We start from the raw sequence: 17,617 nt of genomic DNA on the forward strand, positions 1-17,617 counted from the left end.
GGGTCACATTTATTATGTATAATTTGTTGCTACTCATAAATTGAGATGGTAACAACTAACATTAGAACTACTAAGGACTGAGAGATAGAAAAGAAAGAGATGAATAAAGGGGAAGAATGATCATGCAGCACAAGATGACTGTTGGCAATGCCATTGTGTTCAGTCAACTCTATAAGAGCGGAGTCAGAAAGCTCCAAAGTCTCCAAACTCTCTCCCCCCCATCTGATTCCTCTCACCCCACCTCTTTTTGTAAAGAGGCTTGTCTTAGCTAATGCCAAAATCCCTGCAGTTCCACTATTTGTTTGTACCAAACTTCTCAATTCTCAGCTTTTTTTGCGCCATCTGAACTCTTCAACTCTTGAACTGTTTCTGACCTTGCCCTTCTCACTTGACAGCAATCAGAGTGGATCCTTCCTTTTCAACCCATTGCGATCCCCTCGTTTTTCCCACTTGTTCATTCCTTTCTCCTGCCATTTGACAGACAGACCGTGCCCCATCCCCTCTCCCGGCCACGTCACTCATGCCGGCCAACTTCATTTACACCCATGATTGACAGCTCTTACACAAACTCGCTCACTTTTCTTTCACACAGACATACTGTAGATGTGTTCTCACATGAATAGTATTCGCTTTACCTCTTTTTGTGCTGCGTGTCTGTCATTCGCTATTATTTGCCTGCTGAATGTGAATAGAAGCCCTTCTGAGAGACACTCGGACTGTGTGTCTGTGTGTATGTATATGTGTGCTTTAGTGTATGTGTGCCGTGGCGCCGCTCTGTCCTTGTGTATTTTCAATGCCACTGTCATGTTACATAGAACAGACGCATATTGTCTGTCCACACTTGACTTCTCTCTCTCTTTGTTAGGATGTGAGAATGAGATTAATGGACTGTGATATGATATTAAAAGGATAGTTCACCCAAAAATGAAAATTCTGTCATCATTTACTCACCCTCTTGTCATCTAACCTGTGTCTTTCTTTCTTCTGCAGAACATAAAAGAACATATTTTGAAGAATGTTAGTAATTGAACAACTGCAGTAGCCTATTCACTTCAAGTCATTGGGTTCGGTTAACAACATTCTTCAAAATATCTTCTTTTGTGTACTACAAAGAAAGAAAGTCATACAGGTTTGAAATGACAATAGGGTCATATTTTATTTTGTGTGAACTATCCCTGTTATGAAAATATAAAAGAATGCTCTGCTTGGAAAATCAGGTCATACCTGCTTTAGGTCTGGAAATTGCTAACTAATTTGTTGTAAAAGCCACCAGCTACCATCAGTATCCATTGAGTTTTCTTGAGTCTCTGGATTTCTTTTTCCCTTTTCCTCCTCCTCTCTGTGTATACTGGTCTTTATCACTCATATAGAGATCCCCTCATTTCCCTCTTCATCATCTTCTTTCTCCTCTGTCTTATCATCCTCCCCACAGCACTCCTGGGCATCCTCTGGAATCCCATCATGCTCCTCTGTAATCTGTGACACCATTTTGTCAGCACATCTGCTTGCATGTTTGACTTCCCTGTTCGTCTTTACGTTTTTCTCTCTCCCGAAGTGTTTTCCATTGTTTTGTGTCTTTTTAATGGTAATGCTGATGGCCATGGCCGTGCAGTGCCCTCGAGAACTCAGATAAGAGCTGCTGCCCATTCTGTGTTCTTTTGGTTGCACTGTTTTATATTTTCACTTCAGTAGCTTCGGTTGAGATACGGAGGGGAGAGAGAGTGCAAAGGAAGAGCAGAGGTGGTAATGTTGAAATGTAGTCCACATACACCTAGCCATCTCCATAGGGACACCATAGACTTCTGTGGTTTGAAATAAAGCTAATTATAAATGCCCAAACTCTGAAAGTTTTTTGTATAATTTTTAGCTTACTTCTGGAGATAGTATTGTTTCAAAGACACTTTTTTTGTTGTTGTTAATGTGCATTCTTTTTTTTTAATCTCAGCATGTCAGGAAAATTGTGATAATGTACAAGTAAAAGATAAAGAGTGAGAGGTCAGGAGTTAAGATTAAATTAAAATGCCTGTTTGAGGACCTGTATTTCCTCACACGTGGCACTTTCCGCAGGCTGTAATATTAGCTGTCAGTCCAGGTTAGACAGAACACTTTTACCTGCATGTCTGACTAAAGACACAGAGAGAAAGTCAAGAGAGGACAAGTCTGGTTTTCTCACTCATCCCCTGAAATCAGCAGGTGCATCTCCCTTCACTCTCCGTTATGACCCTGGATAAGGGTACGAGGTCACCGGGGGCCAATCACTTGCCGATGATTTGCTTTTCCTCTTTCTGCCGCAGTCAGCTAAACTCCTCTGCGGTTATCTTCGCCCGTCCCGCCGCACGTGAATTCACCGGCCTGACCTTTTTAATTTCATCTGACATTTTGTATTATTCAATTTGCCCTGTATTCTCCTACGACGGTGAGGTCCCGTCGCTTTGAAAAAAGCGAAATGAAATGGAATAAGAATCTAGTGTTGCTTGATTGCATTAAATTGAGCAAGGGATCATAATTGACTGTGAAGGGCACGACTAAAGGTAGAGTTAAAACGAGAGTGCCGTAAATGAGGAATGATAAATTTAATCTGGCCCTGATTAAATAAGCGAAAAAAGTGGGACAGCGTCTCTTTGGGGTCGACCACAGGGCAAACAGAGAGATTGCCTGATGGGCTCTTTCTTTGCTCAGGTTGAATATTAATGTGTGTGTAAGAAGGAGAGAGAGGGAGAGAGAGAGAGAGAGCACAGATAAGACTTTGATAAAGATTCCTTTTCCCAGGGTTTTAATTATGTTGCCTTTTAAATCTGAGCAAGACCGGAGGGCCAAATGCTCCCTGTCCTTGTTGTTAAACCTTCTCACTACTGTTTTACTTGAATATTCACCTGTTTGACAAATCTAATTTAGATACTTACGGCTCTTAACAGGTGCAACACACTTAATTGAAAGATATTGTACAAAGATAAAAGACAGATATACACACAAAGTCTGTGCTGTATGTTAAATGGGTCATATGGAGCGAATACGTGTTGTTCGGTGTCTTTGGTGTGTTATAAGTTGCCCATGCATGTATTAGACACGTAAAATAGTAAAAAAGTGTCGGAAACAAAAGATGCATTCTATCTAAAAGCGAATGCTCACCCCAGACCTGCCTGAAACGACTCATGTAAACACACCCCCATAAATCTACGTCAGTTCGTGGTATGATTTGACTAAGACTGCCCAAATGTATACGCAAGTAAGGTGGGCGTTCCTGTCAGTACAATTGCTTTGGAAATGATGCTCCAAATATGGTAAAAGGCGTTACATTTACATCACACGCTTGCATTATTCGACCAATCACTACGCACTGGTTAACTGGCCAATCATAGCACACCTCGCCTTTCAGAGCGATGAGCTTTGTAAAAAATCAGCGCGTTTCAGAGAGGCGGGGCAAAGAAGAGATACAAACATGCACAGTATGTAGAAAATACAGCGGTTTTTAAAACTTAAATCATGTATACACATTGCATTACATCTAAAACAATCGATAATATTCGTTTAAGCCATGTCTTATGACCCCTTTAAGGGGTATTAGCCAAGGCAAAAGTGGACCGCAATGTGGAGATTTTAGCGGCATCTAGTGGTGAGGTTGCGAATTGCAACCAACGGCTCAATCCACTCCCCCCATCTCTTTCAAAGCTCTACAGTGGCTCTCACAAGACAAAGATGTTGTCACATTTTCGCTTCTTTACCGAAGGAGATAATGTATTTATAAAACGGCTCTGAAGAGCAGTTTGTCTGTTTAGGGATACTGTAGAAACAAAATGGCGGATTCCATGCGAGGGGACCCACCGTGTATGTAGATAGAAATAGCTCATTCTAAGATAATAAAACTTTATCCACCTCTTATACACCTCTGAAGACATAGTTATATTATATTGCATTTCTGTCAGTAGATCCTCCTAAATATTACACACAGCACCTTTAAATAAACATGGGGCTTACTGTAATTACATATCAAAGATAATGTCTGACACAACAAAAATAATAATAGGGCAGATCTTTAAAGAAATTACATGTCTTCTGAGTTCTGTTGTATATTTTATTACGACACTCACAAGAAACAACAAGGAATAAAACTATTAAAAAGACTCCATATTTGAATTAATGCTAGCGTGTTTATTTATCTAGGTAAGCTCCGAACATTAATTGTTTTCTCTCACACACCCATTGTTTTGCTTTTGAAGACCTTTTTTAATCTGCTGGAAACATTTGGATTACTTAAATTGTGGCTTTTGTGATGGACGATTGTGCTTTTTGGAGTGTCAACGTGTTTGGTCATCTATACGTGATGAATATTTTTATAAAAAAGCACCTGAAGAAAGGATGTCATATACAGTACTTTTGGGAAGGACTAATGATTGAAGTTGTAAATTGCATATCTGAAGGACAAGTATGGCTTAGAAGTAGAAAAAAGGAAATGGTGATGGCCAGGACCTGGATTAAAATTAGTTTCACAACATGATGCTTGTATGTTTCTACTTGTAGCTGAAGTCTTTTTTATAACATTTTACAAAACTGGAAAGTGATCTAAAGATTTAGAAGAGGCTTGTTGTTAATGTTTGTATGGGTAATACCAAGGTGTGTAATCATACTGTTAAAATCTCTCTCTCTCACACACACACACACACACACACTATAGACAAATAAGAGGCCTGTCACAAGCAGGCAAGACTTATCAGATTTTTTTAAAGGAAACCTCCATTCTTTTTACATGTTTCTTTTCTTCCTTGACCTGAGCGTGAGGAAAGAAAGTGATTGAATTCCAGGTGTTTGTTCCTAACTGTCCTTTCTTCACATACTCCCTACATACACACACCTGGATAAATACAGATCAAACAATCGCTAAGAACTCTTACACAGCCAATTAAACCATCCATCACAATAAAAAAGCCATTTCAAAAGCACTACACACTGATCTGATAGATGGTTATGTTTGTCCCAATGGCTGACCTCTCTTTTGTTATTTCCCACAACAGAAAATACGGCTTCTTAATTCACTTGCACACACACACAGTGCACAATCAAAGTCCATTAACGCATGCAAATGTGTGGCCACTTCAGCAGCTCATCACGGCCAAGCGTTGACACACGATTCTGTGGCATCTGCAGCACAGTGCTCTGGGAGCTGCCCGCTGACACTTTGAACTAGTGCTTAGGGAGCAGCATCTCTAGAGCGTGCCAGGAGGGAGTTTCCATAAGCAGTTTCACTAATTTCTATTCAGGTCACTCACATGTCTTCATTTGGATAGAACAATGAGACTAGTTGTCTTTTAATTTCTTAATTTGTTCTTTATGTCACTTGAGGTGCTTCTCTGCTCATGGAATAATAAAACCTTAAAGTGATAGTTCACCCAAAAATGAAAATTCTGTCATCATTTACTCACCCTCTTGTCATTTCAAACCTGAATGACTTTCTTTCTTCCACAGAACACAAAAGAAGATATTTTGAAGAAAGTTTGTAAACGAACAGCACCAGCAGTGCCAGTTAACAACATTTTTCAAAATATCTTCTTTTGTGTTCTGCGGAAGAAAGAAAGTCATACAGGTTTTAAATAACAAGAGAGTGACTAAATGATGACAGAATTTTTATTTTAGAGTGAACTATTACTTTAAGTTTGCGGAGATACAAGACACGAAGATGCAATTTCGTCTCATTTTCGAGCTTATCGTGGCCGTTTTGAAACAGGGTCATCAAAAATGTGGCTTCCGCCTGACTGTCCATCTCATGTGAATTGAAGCTTATTCGCTCTATGAAGAAATTGGGTTTCTGTCAGGGAGCGAGGGAAAGAGCTGACTCGCTCTAAAAACTGGTGACAAGATGAATGAATCTTCTTATGTCAGTAAACTTGTTAAGAGGCTGTGCTGTGGACAGCGTTTTTCCAACACTATTTTTTTGGTTAAGCGTTATGTTTGTGGTAAATTTTATTTCTTTTTTATTTAGGCAAGTGGCAGAATTTTTGCCCCTCTCTCTTTATTTCTCTCTCTCCCTCTGTCAGCTCAGGCCGCGAGATAAGACTTGGCACGCTCAGCGCGAACCCCGTGACACGGACTGAAAGCAGAGATGCTGCTCTCCCTCAATATGACATTAGACATTATTTTTTTTCTACAACCTTTAGCCATCCAAGCAGGTCACATGGATGAAGAGATGGCTGGGCCAAGGATATTTGAAAGTTATGTTCCGTCATACTATTTCCACTTCTTATTCCCCAGTAATTTCCCATAATTCTCTGCTGGATTTTGTATGCTTTAATAAAGTTTTTTGGTAATGTGAATTGTGAAAGTATCACCAGATACATTGCGTGTGTGTTTATTATTGGCACATACAACCACATAATAATTTGTTTATGAGACATATGTGACCCTGGACCACAAAAACAGTCATAAGTAGCACGGGTGTATTTGTAGCAATAACCAACAATTATATATTTTTTATTTTATGCTAAAAATCATTAGGATATAAAGACATGTTCCATAAAGATATTTTGTACATTTCCTACCGTAAATATATCAAAACTTTATTTTTGTGAGTGGATGCAAAATCACAAACAAAAATGGCCAGGAAACATGCCTACAAATTTCACTCACGGCTTCCCGCTCTTTCGGGATTACCCACTCCAGTTTGGTATCTACTATGTAAACATAGAATTTCAGATTTCGGGTTCATCTACTCTCCACAACGTCATTACAGCGGTAAGCCAATAGAGAGCATTAAAACAAACCTGTTACTTCTTAGCAACGGCCTGCTACAGTGCCTCCTCAGATTTTTTGCAGTTTTGAACCCTCAGATTCCAGATTTTCAAATAGCAGTATATCGGCCAAATATTGTCCTATCCTAATGAACGTACATCAATGGAAAGCTTATTTATTCATTTAAAAAAATTGACCCTTGTGGCTGGTTTTGTGGTCCAGGGTCACATATATATTTGTTTTAAGTCCTTTCATAGCATCACTAGCTATTTGGCATCTCTGTGTTTGTGTTGAATAAGTATACACTTTAAAGATTCAGACATTTGAAACGCCATCTGTTCGAGACACAAAGATGTTCGTGCATCTGTGTTGTTGCCCACTGCTCCAGGGAGTTGTCGTTGGACCTGTGTGTATTTGTGTGTGTCTTTGTGCATGGGGAAGACAGAGGTGTGTTTACCTTGTTGAGACGTGCTGAGGTGTTCCACACTGTGCTGACACCTGGCACAGAGCTATGGCACGGACCCAGACACACACACAGCAGGAGCAAGTGTGAGAGCGGTGTCACAGTCTGACGTGTGTGTGCCAGCATGTTGTGTCAGTAAGCGCCCTTGAGACGCATATGTTAAATATGTAGAGGATTTGTGCATTTTGTAGTTATGTTTTCTTTTGCTAATGTGTTTGTGCATGTGGTCTAAAATGAATCAAACTCCCTCTTTGAGGTGCCAAAAATGAGTTATATCCCTTAAAAACAATCCAGCTGCCTCTGTTCTCTCCACCTCTCTGAGGTCTCACATTGCAGGACTCTTGTTGCGCATCTCCGCTATTGTTTTGGTCTCTTTCTCACCGGCTTTCTCTTTCTCCTATTTGGACAGACTCCTGTTTCGCTTTGATCAGATGTCGTTCTGCCTGGCGGAGCTTCACTTTTGGTCCTTAAGGAGCAGCCTGCAAGTCCAGGGTAATTAAAATACACTCAACCTCTCTGTTTCACACATTCAGTTGTCGATTGTGTTTTTCTACTTTACTCACTCTGTTTCCTCTATCTCTCCATGAATGCCCATTCTTCTGTATCTCTGTCTTTGTTTGTTTTTTTCTTTAAGAGCTGTGTACACATGCACATAAAGTTCAGTCATGTAGATGTCTTTTATGAGACATTTTGTGGCCTCTAATTAATTTTATGCACCCTTAATTATAGCTTCATAGCTCAAGTTGTTGCCATGTTCTTTATGTTAATTACACTTTATATTACAAACCATCTCGCATGAGTGTGAGAATTTTTTTCTTCACAGGCAAGTTCACTTATCAATTCTTTGAAAAATCCTGTAATGATATTCATGCATGTTTCTCTGTATCTTATAGAGCTAGCCCTTCTGACCTCCATGATGAGTGTGAGAGAGTGTGTGTGTGTGTTTAGACGTATTTGGGTATATTATTAACATTTTTAAAAAGGGTGCATCAATATGTTATTGTACTGAGGGAGGAGTGGGTTGGTTGATGCAAGTGTAGTTTATGTATTGTCAGAAGTACACGGGTGAGTGAGTTTGAATTCATAATTTGTTGATTTAATAATTCATTCACATTGCTTATTTGTAAGTGATCATAAAGGGTCAGTTGATATTTTTCACAATAACAATCTGTTAATTTAAGGAACTTTTACAAAATATGCAGTAACTTAATAAATACAATGAATTATTAAACATTCTTATAATACTCAGCATCATTTAAATCTATTCCACAAAATAAATTTGTAAAAATGACATTTTGTCCCCCAAAATCCTTCCTACTGTTACAGTTATTCTCTAAACAGTCTGGGCAGCTTGTAGTGCCACCAGATTTTTAATGCATCACAGTTAAAACATTTATTAACACAGACCCCTCACAGTCAAGAAATGTGAAAAACAAAACATTGATTTACATATAAATAACAATATGCTTTTTATTTTAATGAAGCAGCCTGTTCGTCAGGCTGGTGAAGTTTAGACTTGTAAGGTTTTGTTTGTTCTGTTCTGTATTTTGTCTATGATAAAGTCTTATTATCTGCGAAAACACGAAAGCTTTGATGTCATAAAGCCTTACGGATAGTTAACCAAGCACTGCCTGTGTGTGTTAGAGAAAGTGTTTTTCCTGTGAGTTTAAGGTTGTTTCTGCATTATAAAATCATGACATTATCATAATGATAATGATTTTTCTCTAATTCCCCAGCAGTGATAAGGATGAAGCATTCATTTCAACAGCATACTACCTCATGCTATTTCAAATGGCTATTATGCTTTTTAAACCAGAGAGGAATGATTATTTTATTTATTCAATATTATTTCCACCTGGGGAGCTTCATTATAGAGTGAAATGACTCATACTCTCTTCAAGCGAATGACTATCTGAAACCACTTTACACCATATTTGAGTAATGGTTTAGTAATAGGATTCTTTTCTTTTACCCTGGTGTGTAATTTTCAGCGGAGACCAAAAGAACACTGTGTTCTTTCATATCAATTGTTTACCTCTATTATCCTTTTTTTAGGGGCATCTGTGTGAAATATTCACATTACATTGAGCTTGCTCTGAGAGCATTTAATAAGAGTGGGGTTAAATCTTTGAGGAATATACAACTCAATGTCTGGTTGTATGAGATTCCTGGTGTTTCTGGTGGCCTCCAGCAGAGGGCGAAGGAGACCCACGCTACTGCGAGGAAGGGGGCTCTTTCCACCCCTCTATCCCAGAGCAGATGTGTGTGTGTCTGGGTCAGGCAGGGGCAGAATGGCCCTTATCTGATTAGCTGCAGTAATCCTGGAGGTGTCCAGCAGGTCTAGGCCTCCAACAGAGAGAGGCAGTCCTCCTGTAGAGCAAGGCATGGACGGGGGACGTCTGGCTGGGCCGCTAAGGGCTGGAGGCCTGGGACTCTGGGGTGAGATGGGGTTTATGGTATGGTACTATTGCACAGCAGAAAGAGCGTGCTGACAAAGCTGAAGAGGACAGAGTTTGGTCTCATCTCCACCCTGGGCCTTCAATTTCCTTCTTGTTGTCATATCTCCCTGTGTCAGTGTATGAGTCAGACTTCCTTGTGACAAACACACATAAACACAGACACGCATAGGGTGAGATGTCAACAGAGTGACCAAATGCAAAAAAGCAGACTTAAAGATGCGCAAACAAAGATTTTTCACTTTTTGAAGATGAAAAGGCAAGAAAACGGTTTGTTCTCACAGTTTCTTTGTGTACTTCCTCTCTTTGCAGTGTGTCCTTCAGATCAGCATTACTACAATGAGAAACAGCAGTTTGCAGAAAGTAAGTAAGCCATCATCAAAACAATTAACCTTGATGTCAATGAACGAATCGGCTCATTATTTAATAACGTTGATTTGCATGTTGCCAATGCAACTCTCATCCCGTCCGTAATTTAAATTTTACTTAAGATGCCTGGGAAAATAAAGTCTCCCATTAGACTCCCATGTCGCTCCATTTGATTGATGTTAAAAGTCATTGTAATGATATTCTGCAACATATGGGCAACTCCGCTGTAATTGTGTTCAATTGATTTGTCAATTGTCACTTTCATTGATTTATCCTGTTTAATTAAAGGCGGGGTGTCCGATTTCTCTTAGCCGTTGTTGATGTTCAAATCACCAAAACAAACACACCCCTACCCCCATCTTTCGCTTTCGTCAGCGCTCGGCTCGACTAATGTCCGTCCTGTGCACTTTGCACCTTACTGCTGATTGGCTACAAGGTTGTTTTGGTACTCGGCCGACTTTGTCTAAACAAGCGTAATTCGGAAATCGGACACTCCGCCTTTAAAGGAATAGTTCACCCGAAAATGAAAATCCTGTCATTATTTACTCACCCTCAAGTTGTTCCAAACCTGTATACATTTCTTTGTTCTGCTGAACACAAAGGAAGATATTTGTAAGAATGTCAGTAACCAAGCAGTTCTTAGTCACCATTGACTAACATAGTTGGAAAAATAAATACTATGAGAGTCAATGGTTGTTGAGATCTGTTTGGTTACTGATATTCTTCCAAATATCTTTCTTTCTGTTTAGCAGAACTAAGAAATTTTATATAAAAATGCAAAAAATATAAATATGTGGCTTTATAGGTACTGTATTTATCAGACTGTTTTTACATCTTGAAGGTACAAAAGAAAGCATTGGGGTGTACAGTGATACAGTGATGATAATACCATGGTATTAACATAGCACAATTGTTTCATCATGGTACCATGTTAAAATAACATCACATTTGTATTACCACGGTACTGTGTCCCAAAATCATGGTAATGCCATGGTGCATTTTGGTACTTTTTTTGTAATGGTTGTGTTCCTTCCATGTGTTTTGTTTGGACCATATCCTTCAGTTCACATTTAATCTTTGTGTCATTTAAAGTTTAGCTTCTCTCTGTCCATCTTACTATAGATAAACACAGGACTAGTTGACTCTATCACATCATGATTCACTACCAGTGTGCCCAGTGTCGTCCCACCATAATGCCCAGTTGCCTCCTACCCGCTCACTCTGCTGGTGGGGTAACTCCCGTCGCCCTCGAGAGAAACACAAACAGTCTTATCAGGAGACACAGACCCGTCCCCCTCTCGCCCCCGTACTCCTTGTCGCCCTAATTTGCATTCATTTATTTCTGCATCCTCTCGCTCCTAAAAGCAGGAGACGTTTCTTAATAGTGTAAAAAAGAAAAAAGCAGATTGGATTTGATTGCAGAATCTTTACCAAAACAAATAACAGTCCTTCTCAATTTCCTTGGGTCCCTGTCCCGGATGAATGTATTAATGCATAAATGCAAACACATACTCGCAGATTGAACTCAGCCGAGAATTCTATTAACGTTTCTTTCTCTCTTTTTTCCCTTCGCTGGTTTGCTCCAGAGGGAAACAGGGACCGAGATCTAAGCGGAAATTTGGGGGGCTTTGTGAGCGGAACGAGGCATTTTTGAGTGCCGTATTTAATGTGTTTAATATGTTATGGTAACTTTGAGTTCTCCCCTTGGGTGACTGTGCCAACTCGGGGAGCTCTGATTGAATGAGACCACGGCGTTACACTGAATTTAGCCTCTATTGGCCTATTAGTTAATATTTCCTTTAAATCCCTACTGTCTGCCACTCTAGAGGAATATATAGAAAAATGTAAATTATTATAATAAGACTTCATTTAAAAGATCCTTTTCTTGTGTATATATATCTACTTTTTGCTTTATAGATTTATGTTATTTAAAAAAATTGTTTATGAAGAGAAAAAAGTAGAAACCACATTACATGTTAAGGGCACTCTCTATAGTTTCTAAAACTGTCATCATATAGAAAACTTTGTTGTTCTAATAAAAAACTTCAGATTTATTTGTATAAACCCTGTGTGTTCGTACCCAACTCATAATCTGGTTTAAAAAGAGTGGATTTAATTCCGAGCTGTCAGCTCTGATTCATTTCTATGGTGACCTCTGGTGGAGCTATATTTCAGGGTCAATCCCTTACGCTCCTAAAACCCTCACAAACACAAAAAAACATTCTTAGTTTTTGTCTTTCATTCTTTCTCTTCGCCTCGGATGACGTCACGTTTCATACCTGTGTCTCTCTCTCTCTCTGTCACTCAGGTCGGGGTTACCCGTGGTTCCTTAGTAACCGTCGTCCAGAGAAGCTGCGTGATGCCCTAAAGGAACTAGAGGTATTTGTTTACATTTCCTGCAGTCCGATTAACAAATAGGAGCATTCTTTCACTCTCTCCTTCCTTTCATACGGAAAGAGAAAATCCCTCGACCTCTCCCTCTCAGCACCTGTGTGGGTGCTTCTCTGTCATCGTGGGGGATATTTGAGGGAGATGATTGGGGCCGTGAGCTGGCGCTCTCTCTCTTTCTCTGCCTCTGGCTCTCTCACACAAACCTAGCTTTGTTCAGTCCAACTCAGGCTCATTTTTGTTGCCTCGCTGTATCTGAAACTGGAAACATCCTTCTAAACCTGACCCTAAAAACGCCCTGACAGCATCTACTTATTTTTTACTATGCTGAGGATACAAAATTCTCTTTCTCTCTCTTTTTGTCCCAGGAGCTGCTGCAGTCAAGTCCGATTGTGAGTGTTCAATGGAGAGCGAAGCAGTGCTTTCAGGTACCTTACCCAGCATGCACCAGTACCCAGCATGCATCAGGCCTTCTTAGCATGAATTGGCTCATGGAGAAGAGGTCAGGCAGTATGGGCATATGTAGACTGTTTTTGTCAAGTACTCTCAGAGATAGAAAAAAGATTCCCTTTCCAGACACATCAGCTGTAGCCTAAAGGTTTTTCATTCAGCTTTTTTTTGGAGACACGCATTCACTCCTCCTTAAACATTTTCTGCAGAGCGAAAGTGCTTGATTTCAGGCATTTCGAAAGGTCAGGGAGACCAAACATTGTTCGATTTTTGTTGGTGCTTGGTGATGGTCTTGCCCGCCGAGTTGATTAGACTCTGTGACCTTTATCGGTGGGTTCACGTGATATAGAGATGAATTTCCCTCTTTGGACACAGTTTATTTCAGAAAGAATTTGATCATCTAACATATTTTCTGAATTTTTGTCAAAATTTCCCAATACAGAGATATTGTTTTGTTGTTGATAACTGTGTGTATAGATGCTGTTGAGATCAGGTGTATTGGTGACCCTCATCCTGGGTGGAGCTCAGGTTGAACGGGTGGCCATTGACAGAACGCTAGTGGGGCGACTTCCTGCTGACACCATCAGTGATGGTGAGTAAATGCGCACGCTACCGTCTCTCTCCTTTCTTTTCTTGCAGTTACAATCACTGCTCATTTTCCCAGCATGCGCCTGGGCGGTGTGCACACCCACAGGTCACGAACCGCCGTCCCTTCTGTTTCTCCCTCTATCCTCACTCCCAGAGGAAGTTAGAGGCTCGGGCACATGCACGCTCGCACACGCAGGTTGCTCCTTCCTCATGACTCAATCTCGAGGGGATCTGGCATTACTCCCTGTCTTATTTCTGGTTTTTGAAATTGGACACTGTCCCAAATCTGCTAATTATTTTCTCATATCATTTATTGTTTAGAGCTTATATGGCTAAAGCTCTGTGTGCCAGGTCTCTAGATACCTGACAAACCTCTCGGTCCCTCTCTCTCTCTTGTCAACCCACCCCTTCCCTTTCCCAGTAGCCCCCTATAGAGTGCCATTCAGGCCCCCAGAGCCCCTAATTACCAGAGTAATTATGTGTGTGTGTGTGTGTGTGTGCGGGAAAGAGAGAGAGTGTGTAGGGGGTGCCAGGAGGGCTTATACATCTGTCACTTATTCAGTTAGTTCACACAGACCAGTTTTTGCCTCAGCGACGTCATCAGTATTATAATAGGCTACATGAAGACAACATTTGAAGAAAGTTTTGCCCACTTTCTCTCTAAAGGAAATGAACGCCAGTCATCAGTGATCAATCATTAATAACTTAAATTTCATTGCTGGTGTGTACAGTACACACATGACAGATTGAGAAGATCTTACCAACAATTTTTTAAATGTAAATAAACAACAAAATATGAACTTAACTTATCCTGTTAAGGAATGTTTGTCTCTAATAAAGATGAAATGACCCATAAATGAAGATAAGAAAATTATCCGTATTAATTTTCTGTATGTGAATTAACTGCAGAAAAGCTTTCAGACACTGCTGTTTTAAAAGACCGTAGTGTTAACTCTTTAAGCAGATTTAAGGGAATTTATTGATTTATCCTGATCTAACCTGCTGTCCAAAACCTGTTTACCAGCTGCTGGACGGAAATTTGGGATTTTTTAGGAAGGATTATAATGGAGCCTTCCCTTTAATTTGACCATGATTACTGAACTGCAATACACGAGTATGTGGAACTTCTGTAATCTTTTAAAAGCATGCTTTGCATTTATTTTTCCCTTTTTTCTTAAGGGAAAATATGTCTGTAAATAATCTGTATCATTTTAGCAGAGATGAGCATTAACATTTAACATTTCAAAGTCACTCTCAAAGTGGCTTAACTAAATATTTATATAATAAAAAATATTCTTTTAACTCATTTCTAAAACTACTATTAGGGTCGATTTTCTTTTCCACTGAACACACAGTTTTCACAAGATAATGAAGACTTGCTAAAATAACATTTTCAAATGACTTCATGTAAAGCGCAGTTAGGTTATTCTTGATAATTTGGGGAAGGGCCTTGTTTAACACGCTATTCATTTGAAATGAGCTTCATGTTTTTATGCTTGAATGTGTGATGATTCATAATGACTGCAGAAGAACATATATTCCGTCTCTAATTGCTGTAGAGGTTTGGAATTCCAGCTCTAAATATCATCCTCAGCTAAACGCGATTCTCTGAAAGACTTGTATTATTTTTTTCTGCCATTTAATTGGTTTCATAAACAGATTCATTTTTAGGATGGGGAGGTTAATTGCTAATCACAGTGTGGAGAGAGCTTATCAACAGTGTCAATGTCTAACATGAAAGCTGCATCGCCTATAGGCTTTTAAGAGTCTGTTTCCTCTCAAACTCTCTCTCTCTGTGGCCTGTTATCAGAATAATGTATTATTCTGATTCCAATATGTAGTATACAGTAAAAAATGATTCAATATGTACATTTCGTTGTGTGTGTATGAATCAGGTTTTGTCTTTTGGGGACCAAGAACCTGACATTATGGGACCAGCCAATAGTCCCCACGATGAAATGGATTAATAAACATGCTAAAAATGTCCTATAGGTACAATAAATCTATAATAAATCAATAAAAAAGGTTTGACTGAAGGTTCTGGTTTAAGGAAAAAGGGACACTAGAATTAGTAATAGACAATAGACATAAATAAAAAAGGGTTATTTGACAATGACCTCATTTATAAAAACAAGAATTTTAAATGTTTATTTTTATCCTAAAATGCACATAAAGGTTATTTTAGTTAGGGACTAGTTTAGTCCTCATTTAGAAGAATTTTTGGAATCTGTCATTGTTGTCTCCGGAGGTCATGTGAATTATGACCTCTGACCTTGCTCTGCATTTTCAGCGGTGATCGGAGATCGCTTCCTGCTGTTCTCGTTGATGGAGAGGAGTCAGGTGTGTCAGGTGTACCTGAACAGGAAGAACCAGAGCTCACCTGAGCTAGCAAGACACATGGAGAAACTCACAGTTGCAGAGATTAAGGTGACACACACATGCATCCAAATACTGTACCAATCACACACATACATACACTTGTATCAAACAAATGCCCAAAGACATTCAAGTATGCTCTCTTCAAAACGCACATTAGCACATTTTAAGGGGAATGGCAGAACTGCCTCTTTTGCTTTCAATTAAAAAGCTTTAATGAGGCTGGTCTGGCTCTTTCCAGAGGGCTTTTAACTGTAATAATTGCCTGGCTTTACTTGCTTTCTTTTACCGCTGGGACAAGTAACACTATGATTACTGGAGCCCCTCTCTAATGCACACCTGTGGGGAACATCAGGTCCAAACACACAGCACTCCTCTTATTATAAAGAGATCAAATCCTTCATGACAGTATGTCTGTATTAAAGGTCCAAAATTAACATTTTGCCACACTTGCCAATGGCAGGTTAATGTATAAAATTGTACTACATATGAATACGGCATTTCTTGCTGGCCATCAATATGAGGTGTATTTTACTTTAGAAATAATTACTTTGTTTTAATATCAATTATGTTTTTTAGGCATACAATTTCGCTGTATATTAAATAATATTTGTCACAAAAATTTTTAAGATACATCATGATTATTTATTTGGTTTTTTATTTTGGTGGCTTATGAGGAATAATTAATTTGTACATTGCCAAATAGAAATCTTTGTATCATCCAGAATCCAGAATAAAAGTTTGTTTACATAATATATGTCCGTGTACTATGCATATTTATTTTGTAATTATAAACACAAACATGTACACATACATTATATTTGCATGTATATATTTAAATTTATATATAATTTGAATTATATATATATATTTTTTTTCTTAAATATTTACATGAATGTGTATGGGTTTATGAATACAAAATGAATATGCACAGTACACGAACATTTATTATGTAGACACATGGATGTGATTATTCACAATTAATCATGTAACAGCCCTACTTAATATATTTGTAACTAACAACAAGAACATAAATACTAATAGTTGTTAGAATCCTGCAAATTGCGCATGCAGGTACTTGTTTTCAAGGTCCTTGTTACATTGTTTCACTGGGGGCATTTTTCTATTATTACGTAATAGTTGTTATGGGTCAGTAATGATCCAAATAGATGAATATATGCAAATATATAATGACAGACTACGGATATGTTCAGATTGACAGGACCGTTATTATTATTCTTTTATTATTATTATTATTTATTTTTTTAAGCGGTCAGGTAGTGGGATTTCAGCAAAGCATTGCTGTAGGGTTTGAGGATGGGATCAAGTCCGTCCCCTCCTCTTAAGAGCAAAGGAAGGTAATCGCTCCATTTTTCATCCCATTCATTCTCTGTCTTTCCAACGCAACTTGTCTAAAATTCAAAACAGAATTTTAGCGAAGGAAAAAAATCTTCCTTCTCTTTTTGAAAGCATTAACCTCATTTTAATGGGCCGGAGACCAAGTGGGTAGAGATCACAATTTGGATGGGTCTGATTATGGACTAAACACAATACATAAATACATCAGGCTCTTAACACCCTCCGCACCCGAACATTATCGCATTACTGGCGCGCTTTGTTGCGACAGCAGCCCGAGTATGAAAGCAATCTCTCCTGCGGTGTAGCTGGCTCCAGCGGCATGGCTCTGATAAGCGGGGACCGTTCAGCCCACCCCCCACCCCAAAAAACCCTACCATGCCCTTCCTCCCGACGCCACCCCCGCCCAGCCCGGCTGTCCCCATCCACTGCCTGCTCCACTGGACTAAGC

At 39.2% G+C, this 17,617-nt stretch overlaps 1 protein-coding gene across 1 annotated transcript in view; it reads left to right on the top strand.

The window, feature by feature from the left end:
- wdpcp (WD repeat containing planar cell polarity effector) overlaps window positions 1–17,617 on the top strand; it is a 64,694-nt gene that overhangs the window by 12,588 nt on the left and 34,489 nt on the right. Inside the window, exons 3-8 of the mRNA XM_057344454.1 lie at window positions 7,593–7,675; window positions 9,952–10,002; window positions 12,317–12,387; window positions 12,765–12,824; window positions 13,324–13,438; window positions 15,725–15,861. Of these exons, the coding sequence (XP_057200437.1) occupies window positions 7,593–7,675; window positions 9,952–10,002; window positions 12,317–12,387; window positions 12,765–12,824; window positions 13,324–13,438; window positions 15,725–15,861 (517 nt within the window). The remainder of the gene's footprint in view (window positions 1–7,592; window positions 7,676–9,951; window positions 10,003–12,316; window positions 12,388–12,764; window positions 12,825–13,323; window positions 13,439–15,724; window positions 15,862–17,617) is intronic.

Source organism: Triplophysa rosa, linkage group LG10 (assembly GCF_024868665.1).
Source record: "Triplophysa rosa linkage group LG10, Trosa_1v2, whole genome shotgun sequence".
In the NCBI taxonomy this organism is placed as follows: domain Eukaryota; kingdom Metazoa; phylum Chordata; class Actinopteri; order Cypriniformes; family Nemacheilidae; genus Triplophysa; species Triplophysa rosa.